The sequence below is a fragment of the Temnothorax nylanderi genome, unplaced genomic scaffold (assembly GCF_030848795.1).
Source record: "Temnothorax nylanderi isolate EJ_2023f unplaced genomic scaffold, tnyl_v1.0 TNYL_tig0024_pilon, whole genome shotgun sequence".
Lineage (NCBI taxonomy): Eukaryota > Metazoa > Arthropoda > Insecta > Hymenoptera > Formicidae > Temnothorax > Temnothorax nylanderi.
This window is the reverse complement of record NW_027249086.1, coordinates 719,795-736,596: the sequence shown is the minus strand read 5'-3', so window position 1 is coordinate 736,596 and position 16,802 is coordinate 719,795. Positions and strand designations below refer to the sequence as shown.

Here is a 16,802-nt window from a genome sequence, read left to right as displayed (position 1 = left end):
GAAAGTGTATATGAATTTACGTAAACGTTGACAGATCCAATTGCTAAACTCGCGTGCAAATAATGCATTCATTATGATTTCTACAAACAGCAACAAACCGTGTTTAATAAGCTTAAGTTACAGCCTATTGTGTGTATTATACTTCCGAGTAAAGAAAAAAGAAAAACGATAATAAATGGAACAGCCGGACAAATAATGCAATCTTTATGTCTGATTAAATCCTATAGTCTTACTACTAAAAACTTCATTTGTGGAAACACCACTAATTGTAAGTCGGGTACACGAGGCTCGTATAAGCTCGTGTAAGCGAATGGTAATGTAACGAGTGATAACCCAAGTAGCTCAACTAACTTCTTAGCGGCGACAATCATCGCTGCAGTTCAAGGGGAAAAGTTTTAAGACTGCCGTACTCTCTCCTCATAGATAGGTCCTTCGTGCGTGCGTCGTTGATTTAAGGCGCGGATACAGGACACGATCAGCATGAATGAAAGAAAACTGGTATAGATCAAGTTCAAACATCCCGGATCCGACCTTCATCGCGGCGTACACGGACACCACTTTCTATTCTGACCCTGCAACTCTCACGGGCCAACGGATGATGCCGCTTGTCATTTTCATTTCATTCCTTCCTGCGGCGAGTGTAAAACGATACAATGCAACAATCAAGAAAACCTTCGCATTCAACAGGCGTATATGTGCGGCGTGGGTTTAAATTGCGAGAAAGTAAAACCGCCAATAATCTGACACTAAGACCATCAATGCGTCGAAAACGTGTACTTTAGTAACTGGTCAAAATTTCCAAATTGCAGAAATGTAATCAGAAATGCAACAGAAATGCATGTAAAATATATAATGTTCACCTACGCTTTGGAAAGATAGAAATACATGAAAAACAGGATATACTTTTTTTACTTAGAAAATAAATACCATATTAGATAATTTCTATATAGAAAGTTCTCTCTCTCTTTCACTTTCTCTCTTTCTCTCTACATTTTTTCTACCTTTAAATCTGTTAAAGATATGTAACTTAGAACTTTAAAATGAGAAACACGTTCTACATATTTTTATAGTACACAACGTAGTATTATGAAAAATATAAACATTATCGGATTCTAAATTTGTAAAACTTTCTAGCAACACTTACTTTTGTCTGAGTATCAGGTTCTTCTCTCTGATGAAATAAACTAAAATGTTCACGAAACGTCAGAATCAAATAGACAATTCACGCGGCTTTAAGCCGGAAACCAAACTCAATGTAACACTTTTTTCATCGTTTACGTATTACACGTTACAATCATTACTTTTCTTTACTACTTACATATTCAATAAAATGAAATTATAAAGTAGAAAAGAGGAAATGAAAAAATTGCATGCATTACACTTTGTACATTCTGTACTATTATTAAAGATCACGCGCGCGCGCGTGCACCTCTTTGTTAATTCATGCACATAATCACATTAGAAGTAACGTACGAAGGAGCACTCTCGTCTTGAACTCGGTCAACAAATCCTATCGTCATAAGAAGGGATTCAATGAAAAGCAAGTTTAATAACAACACAGTTCCCATCCCCAATCTTACGCCAATGCTCATTCATCCTTTCTCGGTCATTGGGTAGCACTCAGAATCCTTTCATCGATCCTTCACTCCCAACGGAAGAGCAAGCCTTAAAAAGTAAAACCAAAGTTTCTCCTGTATATACAGCGACAGCAATGATCGCTAAACCACAGGCACGCCCATCGTGGTAAAATCACTATGCTTTATGCGAATACGGGGTTGTAGATCCGCCATATGATTCCGCTCAGTGAAATGTAGATTAGGAATGGATATTTTAATTGAACAGATTACGTCAATTCTCGTTCTTGTCACGTGGATTATTTTTAAGGTAATTACTATTTTTAAAAAACTACTTGCTCGACTAGCTTCTTATTAGCGTTAATTGAGTAAACGAAAGTTTCAAAGTTTCAACAAATTATGTTAAAGGCATGCTGCATGTATAAAAGAATGATATAATTTGTTCTATTTAAATCAATAATTACATTTTATTAAAAAGACCGGGAAAATTTATATTCTAGTTTGTCGGTACCTTTAATTTTCTCTCTGTCTCAATTTTATTTTTACAGCGATAAATTAACTTATTTTATGTTAGAACAATTATTGTTCATTAAAATAATTCTAAAGTTATAAGTTTTAGTAAAAATTAAAATATCATAAACACGGATTATTAATTTTCAAAATTTTTCTAGATAAAGTCTCATATGAGAAAATTTTATCGTACATCTTTTACTTACTTTTTCCATAAAACTATCCTCTTTTCGGTTACACTACCAGTTAATACATCTAAATGTATAGAGGTCATTCACCGACTTTCAGAGGTCATGAAATTTTTCTAGACCAATATGCCAATGAGTCGAGATATTCCCACGGTATCTAGAATTCCGAGTGCAAAGACAGAGTCATTCAAAAAGCGTATCGATTTAGGACAGCAACGTCCATAAAAGCGTATCCAGCAACCGTGTTGCGTTTCCTGTCCTAAATCAGAAAGAGCCGGTGGTCTTCGATATTCTAGCCTCCGAACTTGTCAGTAACTGGTTTAATGTCTGTCAATCGACTGTGCTAGGAATTTCTGATGCAATGTTCGATTAATTCTACAATGCCTCAATGCCCATTGGCCATCGACATGCGTATGACCTGAAAAATCGATCCGGCGGTAGCCAACCAAATCGAATTTGAATTTTAAATTTCCTTACGAGGTTTGTAATGAGCGTGGAATGTAACGGGGAATGTAACGCCACTCTTCCGCGCCCAACTGGTTCTTCTCGTCTATGGACCATAACGCGGTTGCTGTGCCAGAAAACGCGGTATTAACCCTTTCAATCGATTATAAGCAATAGATCATAAATCAGTTATGTATATTTTATATTATATATAGTAGAAGATTTTATATTAATACTGAACATTAATAATGGACACATAAGAGACCGTCTAGGTGTCATATCTCTAGTTAAATATAATTAATAAGACAGGACAAGACAGGAGTATCGAACAGAGTAAAAGATAATCCAAGTGACGATAGATACATTACCCGTTCGCTCCTTTGCACGGAGTTGTAAAACTTATCAAGAAGGATCAAAGAGAAGAAAATGAATCGTGCATATCCATCAATCATCGCGCGTTGACAATAATTGCAATTCATTGCTGCTTTCATTCTTATTAAATATAATGAATCCGATTCGGTCATTCGTGTGTTATATCTTCGTTCTTTCTAGTCATTAGGAAAGTAGCGCGATGTATTACGGATTAAAAAATTAAGCATATAAGCGTGCAATTAAATTGCCAATGTTGGATTTAGTGAAGCATTCGATTTGCGTAATATATACCGCAACGAATTATGAATTGATCGATCCAGCATTCCATATTATATAGATAAAGTCGCAGCAATCGCGGACTGCACACGCTGAGATGCGACCAGCTCCTTTCGGGACTGCATCGCCGAATGAGCTGCTTTCAGCGTGAGCCTCCACGTTTTATGATATTCGAAACGTAAAAAAGGAAACGATCGGTATGTATGCCAGTGGGTCTCTAGCCGGAGCTCTTCCTTCCCCTACCACGTGGAGAAAGAAGGAGCCAAGGACTGTAGTAGGAGGGATCCAACACAGAGAAGAAGCGGCGTAGAGACTGCAGACTGTAGAGAGATGCGTGGAGAGAAAGAGGATTCGTTCCTCTCACACCGCCACGAGCCTTTCTTCCATCGCACCTCTCCTCTACCTCTTTCTCCTTCGCTGTTTTTCCTTCCATCGAGCTCTCCAATCCGCTTCGGGCTTGGATCCACGTGCACGCACACGGGAATGCCACGGATAAAAACGAGCACCGGCATTTGTGTCTACGGACGTATTCTCACAATTTATCTTTGGATCTGAAAGGCTCAAATTGATTTCCTCGAGATTCAAACCGAATTCCTCGTACAAATTGCCACAGAGTCCCGCTACATTCTAAACTCAAACGATTTTAAATTTCTTGAAATACGATCTTGAATAAGCAAATATAAAAAATGACGCATAATGTGTCAGCAGCGCGAGCGTTATTAATCAAATTCGTTGCATACTGCCGTACAGGCGCGCGCTTAACTTTCGATGCGCTATCGCCATTAGTCCACTTAGGTGACATTCGCGCCAACTATTATTAGCTTTGCACCTTGCGCGCGTTACGACGAACGTTAGCTAAGTAAACGAGCATCCAGTAAACGCAGGTGAATATGCGGCACGGTAGGTCACTGGCACACTTTCCTCATTGGCTCGATTCGTTACCTCGTTCCTGCGATTTTCCAATGTTCCGTGTGCAAGTAAACGAGAAATATTGGCGGGCTCGATCCAGCGAACCATGTCGCTTCATTTCCAAGCCTGTTATACGAAATGTCTTATTAATTTCTACTTATAGGAAGTAATAAACGATGTTACGCTGGCTTGTCCGAAAATTACGTACTAAACGCTGCTTCTGTTTAGACTAATTTTGTGATTTATAAAAATAATGCAGTTTCATTATAATGTCATTAATATTGTAAAAACTTGAAGTCGCGTACCAATTGAGATGGTAATAAATGCAAACACGATATTTCGTATCTTCCAAATACGAATGCTTTATTAACATGTGTTGCACAATAATAAATATGTGGGTAAAAAAAATAAATAAATAAATAAATAAAAAAGACAAACAACGTACTTTGGTTTCTTCGGTGCGTGTCTGTGATTTTCACTGAGAGTCCTGTCAAAGTGGCAGACCAATAGAGATCGATTACCACGTTTCTCGTGAGCAAGCATTTGTTAAATATCACTTTCTACCGTAGCTGTCGATCAGTACCTCAGTCATTGTCGTTTCGTCGATGTCACTGTCACTGATCTTGCGTCGCGTCACGTCTTCAGTCATTTTCCAGCGTCCATTAACTCTCTTACCGCGACTGACGTTTGCAGTTTTACAAACTATAAAGAAACACGAAAGCCACGTTGTGAAAAAGGTGCACGTTGCGTTAAATGAATGTGACGATAAGAGGACAATGGATGAGGTGATTGAAATGCAAATTACATAAGCGCAATGTCAATGTGCAATGCCATTGTCAACGTTCATCTAGCCGTATCTATCTGAGAAGAGCTTTAGTAGCGATAAGAGAGTTAAAAAGGCAGAGAACCAATTAAATCTCGCGGTTGGTGCAATTAACGATCAAAAGCATCAAGACGGCCCCAAGTTAGCGTAAAGATGGGCGTATCCTCTGTAAGGTAACTGTGTGGAATCGACGTCTTCGATTGATCTCTTCTTGCGATGATGATGGCCAACTTCCTGCGCGTAAACGACGTGGTGGCCGTGATCTTCGCCGCCACTCGCTAGTTTCTTAACAGCTACGATCAGTGACAACATCAAGGCCAATGCCGAAACCATTAACGCCTTCATGGCCAGAAGACCCAATGCGCCGAAGCCCATAGCAGCCATCATCTTGCCTAAATAAGTTTAAAAACGTGAGTTGTTTTAGATTAAAGTGAAATTTTAATTATAATAAAAATCGAATGTAACGTAAAAGTATGTAAAAATCGTAATAATTACAAGATACTCGTATAATGACAAATAAACATAATGATACGATTATAATTATGCATTTGCCATTAGATATAACTGAATAAATTAAATATATAATTTGGAAAATATAGTATTAATTCTTAAGCAATGTACATTTATCAAAATGAGCAAATATAGTACTTAAAATCGAAAATGATATTGATGAATTATTTAACGTTCTGAATATTGTAGTAAAATTTACGGAATATTTGCGCACAAAGCAAGACATTATATTTAACGTACAAATAATATGTAACGATTACTTTCACATAATTATCTATTTCAATTAATCATCTCTTTACGTGATAATAATTATTCACGAGAGAGAGAGAGAGTGCTTACCCATCATAAGTATTAGTATCATGTACCCGCCGCCACCCTTCTTGCCGCCGCCGCCGCCACCGCCGCCGCCTTTGCCGCCGCCGCCGCCGAAACCGCCGCCGCCGCCGCCGCCGCGGCCACTGACGCCGAAACTACCGCCATCGCCCCTTCCTAAAAAATGTAAATTTCACAAATTTTCGTAAATTTCTCCCGACGCCATTTACGTCGTCGAGAATAACCGTAACGAATTACCAACCTTCAGCTTCGGAGGGCAAACTCTCCTTCAAGGCAGTTTCGATATTCGGTGGGAGTAAAGACGGTAACTTAACTCTCAGTTCTCTACCTTCCAAGAATTGTAGGAAGGGTTCGAGGCCTCCGAAGCCCTTCAAGACTCTAGCCTTTCGAGAAGACCCGCTTCCAGGCACCTCGACCAAAGATACACCGTCGAACAGTTCGATGTTCCGTTCCTTGCTGGTAGTCTCCAGGAGCTGCTGTACAATCTTCCGTACGATTCGCACTCCGTGACAAGAGACCGACGCGTTCTTCGAGTCCTCCGACGTGCATGACGTCGAGAATCCGGTCCATGTGTCCTTGCTTTCGTCCGTGGCGGCGTCGATCGTATCAACGATTAAGAACGCGCAGATCGCCAATGCCAGAGCGATGTGCAGACGCCGGCGTTCGATTCCCGGTATGCTGTTTATCCAAAGCATCGTTTCGTCGTGGAAACTTGGGTGTTTCACGAAACAAAACGATTGGGCTCCGTCGAAACCGCGGCGGGCCTTAACTCTGCGTTTACGTCGTTAAACCACCGCGCGACAAAACTACAAAGGAACCGTGAAGCTGCGGAACCTACGGCGGAGGTCCGAGTGCTGCAGCCTAAGTGCTCGCAATTCCCATTTATATAGATCTACGTGAGGCTCGGTGATTGTACTAAGAAAAAAGCAAGGAGAGCATCGGGCACGATGGCTGCCGTTCTCTGCTCTTGCTGTGCATTAGCCGGTAATTTTTCGTTCACTTAGATGCCAGTCTCCTCGACGATTCGTTTAATTCTTGTTTCCGACGCGTTTCAGAGCGTTACGGCGCGGTCGGCTTGCGAGAGCGAGGTTCCATCATCGGCGCGGATGACGCCTTCACGCACCTTCCTCCGCCTATTTCCTTTACCTGCTCTGCTAGACGTAATTCGCGTCTAGCGAGATCTTACTATTCTAGATCATATACTATCCGGCTCCCGGATCATTCAATACCGCGCCGCGCCGCGCCGCGCTGCACCGCGCTGCACCGCGACTCTCTTCTCGCGGCTCCGGTTCTCTTTCCTTTCTCTCTTTCCCGGGCTTTAGTAGAGCGGAAGAGAACGTACCGATTTCGAATCGTGATCGCCGGTATCGATCGTAACACGATCGTACGCATCTCCGCTAAATAATAGATGCGAGCATACCGTGTTTGAACCTAGCCCATGCGAGATACCAACATGGAATTTTGCCCCGCCAATCGCCATATGGTCGTATCGTCGCGCACCGCGCGCGCGTGCCTGCGCGGCGGAGCGGATTATTGACAATCTTATTCCGATATAGGTACCTAGATTGTATCAACGTACGCAGGGCGACGAGGAGAGGACGACTCCTTACGTAGGTCGTAAGCGGGGAATGTGAGAAATGCGTATGTGTGTGTGGGAAGGGGCAGGGTGTGGAAGAAAACGAGAAAGAGGCAAAGACGCCGGTGGCCGCGAGGACGAGGATAGCGAACGCGTGGAAGGAAAGGAAAGAGATGACTATCCAAATCTAGTTCATCTCCACGTGCCTTTCTCTTCTGTTCCACTTCCCCTCGCATGCCCGACACCGCGGTATATACGTAGCAGAGGCTGGTAGGTATAACTACAGCCGGTTCGAAATCATTCTTCCGTTCCACGACACGACTCGATCGCATACGGACACGATCGTGATCGACTACATAAACCTTATCGAAGCTCACGAGACTTTAAAGACGGCACCATCTATTAGAATTAGATTAACGTCCTCAAAAGCAGTTGCACTATATCGCGTGTACTCGCGGAATTCATACTTACGTTCATACAGAATGATAATTTTAATTAGCGCACGCTAAGCCGTGCTCTGTTTACTTTGAAGCGCGGATATTTACGACTGTATCCTGTATCTGTTACGTATTTGCATTGTATTTTAGTTCATTCATAAGATAGAGGTTTATTGCGAATTTATCTCACGCAGCATAGTGTTCGCATAAGTATTTAACGAACCGTAACATAATCGTGTTATCGTAACGTTGTCGCGTTACGAGATTTTCGCATTTAAACGTTGTCTTCTCTCTCGCCATATTCTTTCTGTAGTCTGTACCTCTATCTTGTCCCATTTATTATACTCAATTTTGTTAACCTGAGGAAATATCAACTAAAATACAAGAATTTGGTAAGTCCTAAAAAATTTGGAAACTATTTTGACTAATTTAATAAATTTCTAATTAACATAATGATAAATTAACTATACAAAAAATTATTAGTTTTATTCGATTCTATGCTGCTGATTTAGTTAGATATGATAATCGCAAAAATCTGAAATAATATTAACAATTTGTAAAGTTTTACTGTTATGATAAATTAATATTTGATATAATTTTTAAAACGAGGGAATTAAGAAGACTATCTGACATTTTAAAAGGAAACATATTAAATAAACAGATACCGTAATAATTACGCGATAATAGATCTTTCACATTGAAATTCAAGCAATTTTACCACTTTGCTCCGTTAATATCTCCGATCTAGATAATTGCTTCTCGAATGAGAATTCTCGAAGAATCCAGGTTACCGGCAAAGATCGACCTACATGTAAGAAATCAATAATTAATTCCATATCCATCTACTTGTCATAATAATTTTTCGATATCGATAGCGCTGATTACTCGCCTGGCGATAAATAGTAAATGATTCGGGCATCACCTGCAAATAGCAGATGGTAACAGTTTGTAATAACAGTAATTGAGTCAGGTTTAAAAAAAAAGTATTTATCAACGGACATCGGTATGTCAACGATATCCGTATACGATCGAGGTTTCGGACACACCAGACCTCAAATTCTTTCTCCGCCACGCGTGCGAACGCTTTTCGAAAAAGAAAGAGAAAGAAAAAAAAGATATAGAAATTGGGTCAAGTCCGCGATGCCCCTGTACGTCGGAAATCGAAAGTTGATTTCCTGAATGGTACGAGACGAACGGTACTCTCTTTCTGCCACATCGCGTCTGTCTTATCTCGCGAATATCTTCCTTCGGATCCTTTAAAACCGATCAGGATGGAGAAAGCGGGCATTCTCAAATGGAGGTCAACTTATTTGAATGAGAAATGCCTGACGTATCACGTGGTCCAGGTAGTTTTCCCTTCGATCCAATAGATGTGCCCAATTCCTCTTCAAAACATAAATTCAAATTTTTTGATCCTACTTAGATAAATATTACAGATGTATATATATTCTATAGATATATGCATATATGTGTAAATTGAAAAATAAATTATAAGAAAAGTGTGACAGAAATTAATGATTATCGATATGACGGATATATGTATTATAAGTTGCAAAAGAAAAGATTTGCGGTTTTTAAACAATATACGACATACAACAATATGCAATATACAACAGTATATTACAAGGATTTACAATAACAGTTACGTCTGTATCAAACGCAGACGCACATTACGCCATACACACAATGAAGTAGTAGAAATAAAGCGCCACAAACTTGACGCTAAAACCGCTCTAAAAATCGCAAACCAGAACGTTGCATTTAACATTTAATATAAAAAAATATCTTCGATGACTTAACTGCTAAGAAAAATTCGTTTTTTACATAAGAATCTCACGTAATAATGTTAAATCTCTTGTTAAACTATACAAAATGGAATTCAAGTATTAACTATAAATTCTTTGAGAAAGGTACAAAATTAATTTTTTACTAATGTAATTTTTATCACGACTTTTACCCTTTCATAACTCGTTAATTAGTAACGTTACATGTTTTAATTATTATTAAACTTCAAATTTTCTACCGCACACACTCGCAACTTTGTTTTGTTAAGCTAAACTATCGAAATGAATCGCCTGGATGTGAAATCGCGGTAACTTTTATTCTCATATCCACACGATGCGCGATGTTTTGCTCTATCCGGTCTACAAGTTATCTTAAATAGACCACAACTAACGATCGTGACTAAAATACTTGTAGTGCCCAGTATAGTTCGCAGAGATTTATGTTTAGCGTAGTCGAGCGTATCCGTCTCGATTAACTTGAAAGTTGTTTTTTCAAAGACATCAGTCATCACCATTAAAAAAGGAGGACAACCTTAAATATTAAATCTTCTCCACGATTTTATTCCAAAATAAGTAGTGTATTAAGAGATTGCAACAAATCACTAGCATTCTAGCTATTATCTTTACTACGTTTTACAATTGAGCAACTATGAGCAATTATAAGCAATTATGAACAATTATAACCAAGTTTTATTGTGAGAAATAAGAAATAAAGGTTCAGTAGTCTCTCAATTTGTACAATATGTATGCGAATCAAAGGTACCCTAAAAAATTTTATTAAAGATAATAACAATTACTTCAGTATTGATGTCTTGCTTTGAATAAAAATCTTGATTTAATTTTTATTTTTATATGTGTAGAGCATATTATGATATTTTTTAGCTGTAATAATTTAGCTATGTATAAAAAACTATATTATTGTTATAACTAAAGTATAAAAATAAAATTCGTTTATAATATTTCCATGATTATAAATGTGACAAATAAACAAAGTTCTATAAAAATAATAAATAATTTATTTTTGTTGGTATAAAAAATAATATAAAAAGTATTACTATATATTTCACAGTCTTGTTAATCAGACAATCATAAATTAAACACATATTAATTTAAGATATTAATATTAATATAAATAAAATATACATGCACTTATGTAACTCATTGTCAGTCATTATTTTTCGTCATTCTGGCGTTGTACGTTCAAGTTATTCTTCTCTGTTAAAGAAGTGTAAACGTGTATATCTACATATATAAACTTGTCCGTCCGTTGTGTCAAGTAAATTACTACAGGACTCTCTGTTGAAAATGACAAATTCCAATTTAAAGTACAAACGAAGTAATCGGCAAATTAATTGCAGCGTACGTGTAATTGTTTTACTATTTGCTAATTATTTACAAAAATAGAGAGAATTTTATAACTTCCCTCTTCACGCGCGATTCATCACACTAAAATTACACAGAAATCTTCGAAAAACCGATAAAAAGAGCTTGGAGGGCTTTTTTGAGCTTTTAGTATCATATCATGTTAATGATAATTCTCTTGATGTTGATCTTATTTCAACATCTTTTGCCCTAATTTCGAATAACATTTAACGTTAAAAGTGATTACCTTTGATAAATATAAAATTCTTAATTTTAAAAATAATCTTATAAATATAAATAAATTATAAATATCAAATAAACAATATCAATAAAAGATTCTCTCATATTCATTTAACCGCACATTTAACGTCAAGTATAATCATAGTACAGCCTCCAAAATTAATCGATCTAGATCTAGAATAAAATTCAACATGAAATGAGACAGTTATATCTAGCGCCAAATCTACGGCAGGATGCGAGAATACAAACTGAAAGTAGAGTAATCACGTTTAACGTTTAATGCATGTTGTAAACGTAATCCTAAGCTCTTGAGATATCACAGATCTAAATACTGTAATGTGAGAAGCGAGAAGAATATAACGCTCGTGCATAATTTGATGTCCTAATGACGAGAGTCTCACAGTATCTATGATTATATTCACAAGTAGAGTCGCGAAAGTAGGTAAGATTCTTGTGATGCGTATCCTTCATGCGTACGCATCCGAGAATCTCCTGCCCACCTGCCTACGTATCCGTAAATCGTGACGTGACATCCTGATGTCGCCGTTGCGTTGTCATAAACACGTGCGTCGCTGTATGTCATTGACGTATTCATGCGTCGTGCGTCGTGCAGTCGTTCGGAAATTTAAGTATATATAATAGTATTAAAGGAAAAAAAGAGGATTAAAGAGAATTATAACGTTGAGGATAAGAGAAACGAGAGAGGAAAAAGGACGAAGTAAAGTGGATAATTATGGATAGAAATAAATATTCTGTAAATCTAGGGATGATTCTCAAGAATAGGTTTGGTACGGATCCAAGAACGTCGCACTTCTCGTCTCAAACGTCGATCTCGGCGATTTTTGGATCCTGCTTCGAATGATAGGAATCAATCACTTTACGTGCGCCGCATAAGCCAACTCGTGGGCGTCTGGCTGTCCAGGAATCGACGTTTGTTCGTGGAAGCTTCTCGCCCAACCGCTAGAGTAACTATCACCATGGCCATGGTCGAACGAATGGCTCGAGCTGTGGTGAGGATGCGCTACTACCTCGTAGGTCACGTGTTTTCCGTGCGAGAAGAGTTTCTTCAGGCCTATGATAGTAGCCAATAGAAGCGCGATCTTCGACAAAAGGAGAGCTTTGCCGACCAGGAGGGCGAGAGCCTTGAACGCGAGACCACCAATGAGACCGATCTTTAAGACGGCTGCGGCGATCAACGGACCCATACTGTTACCCTTTTTTCCACGGCCTACAAAAGATGGAACGAATTACGCTATTATCACTTTCGGCGAGTTAGTCAAAGAGAAGATGAAGAAACAATTTTACAGATACATAATTAGACTTTCCATAGAGAAAGCAATAAAGTTCGGTGATGAGCGGATGAATGAGCAGATTAACGAGCTAAAGGTGAAAGCCATTTGTTTAGTGTAGTCTGTGACACAACTTTACTCACTGTGAAAACAGCGAAAATTGAAACCAGAGTAAAACTGACACCGGACACGTTATTTAACTATATAAGATTGTTCGATAATAATTTTGATAAATATCACACTAGTTATTAAAATTATTTTGTCTAATGCTGGCATAATTTTTATAATAATAAAAATGTTAACATATCTATAACTTTTGAGTAATTAAAGTAAATGGAGTTTTGCAAATTAAAAATGACGGACGTATAGATAATAATATTTTACAAGCTTAACAGAATTCTAATTTAAAGCTTAATTATCAAGTTTATTTATGTCAAATCTTTAAAATTTATAAAAGCATAACGTCTGATTATATAAATTTTAATATAAAAGTAAATTAATTAATTGGAGTACGTTTGCCGCAGCTTATCAAATATAAATTAACGTTTAATTAAATACTTAATTCTATTTAAAATATATTTTTAAAAATTCTTTAACAGAATAGTATAAAAGTTATAATTACCGTCTTGAACAGGTCTGTCGGCGCGCTCAATAGACAGACCCAAGTTTAGCGAGCCGGTCTCGTCTTCCGACGCGGATGCGACAATGTCGTCTTCGGGTAGAAGTCTCCATTTGATACTTCTCGATTTGATGAAGGCGTAAACTTTATTCGCGACGAGATCAAGGACCTGAATCTCATCGTCCTTGCTTCTGCCGGCCTCGAACGTGATCACATCTTCCGACGTCTGGCTCGTCTTCCTGATCTCGATGTCGTCCGTCAGCTCGATCGAAGCCTTCTTCAGCAGCTTATTCATGTACGTCACCAACTTCAACATCACGCAACTGCTGATGTCGTTCTGGGAGCATTTCGAGTTGAGTTTACGAAGAAGTTCCTCCTCGTACTTAGCTCGATCTGTTAGCGTCACGGTCTGCTGCTCAACGACGCTTATTTTTTCCTTCTTCTCCAAAGGGTTAGCCAAACATACCCCAAGGCCAAACAAAATCAATATGAAAGTCGTCTTCATGGTGCTTTTCTGCTGAAACATTTCATGACGCAGATCAGTATAACGAAAGATCAATAATCCACGAAAAACAATCACAGAAAGCTATTAATTAAGCAAAAATACAAAGAATAAGTAAAAATTATATATCTTGTATCTTTGCTTAACTAAAAGATTTAAAATAAAATAAAATTTAAAATTAAAAAATCTAAAATAGATAGAAAATTAAAAAAATAAAGATAGATAAAAATCTTAACAATATCCATCAAGATCCAGATTGAAACTGAAAAGCAATTTAATATATATAAATATAACAACAAAATAAGATTTGATTCACAGTTAAATTATCAGAACACAAAACAAATCACAACAAGTCTGAAATAAATGCTCAACGCCCGTCAAGAACATGCCAATCATATATAAGGTAAGGTACAATTGTCGATGCGCGTGCCTCCGAGCGACATGCTGATGATCCGCGAATAATGGAAATGATAAATTGACCTACCTGTTGGCCCGAAGGTTTAAAAGCTACAGAAACGCGAGAAAGGGGTGAACGAGATGTGCGCGCGGAGGCAAAGTGGCAGCTCTTCTCTCAATTCGCCGATCAGCTGGTCGATATCGCGAAGAGTTTATCTCGACGCGCTTCTCTTCTCAATCCCGGTACGTGAATCGAGGAGTAGCACAAGACTTCTGAACTCGCGTCTCGCCCCGACGCGTTTATATACGTAGATATCCGCCTTAGTAGATACTAAGGTGTGCACGATGTCGTCGCACATCGACCACCACCTCCCGCGGGAAGTATATAGGGGCCCCCTGCGCGAGACGATGATGACGCGAATGGCGAGTGGCGGGTAGCGGGTGGCGATGGCTATGGACGAATGGTAGTGGTACCCACTTTTGCCTTTAATAAGGCTTTGAGAACGGCCGCAATGGATCTGCCACAGTGTGCTCAGGCTCAGATAGTCCTTGGTGGTGGGATGAGTCGCTCATTCTGTTTTGCAAGCGCGAAGAGAGAAAATCAAACCGATATCAAAGTTAAAGCTTGTCGTCCTTCATTCACAAACTGGTATTTCCGCGATGCGCATACCTATACGATGCCCGGCGACGCGCAAAGGAGAACGACGCCAACGTATCTCTTCTGAGGGGGAGGAGAACGGCGTCGTCGTCCTCGAGCGTGCGCGCAAAACTGGTTCCCAGCGATGCACGATGCACCGGCGCGCGGCGTCGTAAACTCGCGAAAGAGTAGCGGCTCATCACTCGCGTGGCCTTGTGTGTAGGTGAAGAGCAGTACGTACGGCTCATGTATGTAAACAGCCGCAAACACGCGAGCCCCTATAGTTCTGATGGACCATTACCCGACCTGCCCGCCCGCGAGAACCGTGTCACGGATGTAGAGCACGCACGCCATCCAGCCCCAGCTCGCAAATGCGTAAGCGTCTACCTTATACGCGAGCGTGCGACTCGTGCGGCACGTTAATCGCGGGCTCTAGCCGCGTCGTTTCACGACGAACCTTCTCTACGCGCTCATGGACTTTTAGGGTAGAGAGATGAGACTCGACCATGAGCGATGTTTAAGAAGGAAAGCCGAGATACTGGGAAAGCTGGGATAAACGAGTATAATTCAAGAGAATTACTGGAGCAGAGGAGTTCGGCGAAGAAGCGTTCATGCGTTTTAAATTATCTCATTTAATGTTATTATTTTTTTCGAAAATCGTTGAGAGTCAACGAGCGAGTGATATATTAGATATATTAGATTAACATACTTCAGCGGTGGCATGCAGATATACCGGATATACGTTTGTTCCAGAATGACAAGGATGCAGGGTGTTGAAGAGAAACTCTAACTCGTATCGATACATTCGCAATGCTGATACGTATACCTGCCTTATAGACAGCATTATATCTAATCAGTAATCACACGTTACACACACACACACACACACACACACACACACACACACACACACACACACACACACACACACACATGCGCACGCACATACATCACGTATGATCTGATGAACAATCGAGCGACTCGGATTCGATTAATTTTATTGCTTCCGTTGTTCCCGATGTTACATCCTTATTGAGGAGTAAGTCCTATCGGATGTGTTCACTCGTCATTCATTAATTCGCTCGTAAATCTGCCTACGTCACTTCGATTACAAAACGAAATCAAAGTGCAAACGTGTAGAAAGCAGCGATGCATTACAAAAATTCCGAGGAAAGTAAAGACAAGCAAACAGACGAGTGAGCGAAGGTATCGTCAATTGCATATTTATCGCATTGCATGTCACATGTGACGGATATACGGAGTTGAGTGCTATTTAAGCACCATTCAGAAACATTTTCCAATGAGTAAAGATCATTAATGTTTCATCGGACTTGTAATACCTGTTACAAAGCTAATCTATAATAGACAAGGTACGCGTATAAAGTTAAGAAATTATTCTAGAAAGTAATAATTTACAAACTAAGCATTGCGATGCACGTTTCACTGCCAAGAAATATGCAAGCTTATTAAGTCAAATTTCATTATTTTGACAATTAATCAAGTCGTACACATTATATGATTTAATTAAACCAGAAGTTCTCTCTCTCTCTCTCTCTCTCTCTCTCTCTCTCTCTCTCTCTCTCTCTCTCTCTCTCTCTCTCTCTCTCTCTCTCTCTCTCTCTCTCTCTCTCATAAAAAAACTATTATATAGGAAACTATTTCTCATCAAACTTGTCTTTCACGAAACAAGTATGAAGTTATATAATGCATGAAGAAATATTAATACTTATTTATGTCTACTTCGTAATGAGAAGTGTGCACCTAGTTTTATTAAATTAATTACAAAAAAGCCCGCAGACTTCAGTCTAAAGTATTTTGTTGCAATAAATAATCACCGTAATTATGGCAAACAGAATAAGCAATGCATGTTTTACTATCAGATCTGGTGCCAATCTTAAAATAATTATCTCAAATATTTATATGTGTAATATTAAATATTAGAATAATCTTCACAATCTCAACATTTACATTGTGTGTGTATATATATATATATATATATATATACGTAGACATCTAACTGA

General features: G+C 38.9%; 2 protein-coding genes across 3 annotated transcripts; both read right to left on the bottom strand.

Moving 5' to 3' along the window:
- Positions 1-3,561: 3,561 nt before the first annotated feature.
- LOC139769651 (uncharacterized) lies at positions 3,562-8,225 on the bottom strand. The gene is made up of 3 exons (XM_071700913.1): positions 6,177-8,225; positions 5,946-6,064; positions 3,562-5,488 (listed from the first exon to the last, which is right to left on the bottom strand). The coding sequence occupies exons 1-3, from the start codon at positions 6,632-6,634 to the stop codon at positions 5,223-5,225; spliced, it is 843 nt and encodes a 280-aa protein (XP_071557014.1). The 5' UTR covers positions 6,635-8,225; the 3' UTR covers positions 3,562-5,222.
- A 2,504-nt stretch (positions 8,226-10,729) lies between these two features.
- Positions 10,730-15,099, bottom strand: LOC139769650 (uncharacterized). Of its 2 annotated transcripts, XM_071700912.1 has the most exons (3): positions 14,623-15,099; positions 13,250-13,760; positions 10,730-12,566 (listed from the first exon to the last, which is right to left on the bottom strand). In XM_071700912.1, exons 2-3 carry the CDS (start codon positions 13,749-13,751, stop codon positions 12,211-12,213), a joined length of 858 nt encoding a protein of 285 aa, XP_071557013.1. In that variant the 5' UTR covers positions 13,752-13,760; positions 14,623-15,099; the 3' UTR covers positions 10,730-12,210. The 2 variants fall into 2 exon arrangements, with proteins under 2 accessions (XP_071557013.1, XP_071557012.1); XM_071700911.1 differs by lacking the exon at positions 14,623-15,099 and having other exon boundaries at positions 13,250-14,615.
- Between the last annotated feature and the right edge of the window lie 1,703 nt (positions 15,100-16,802).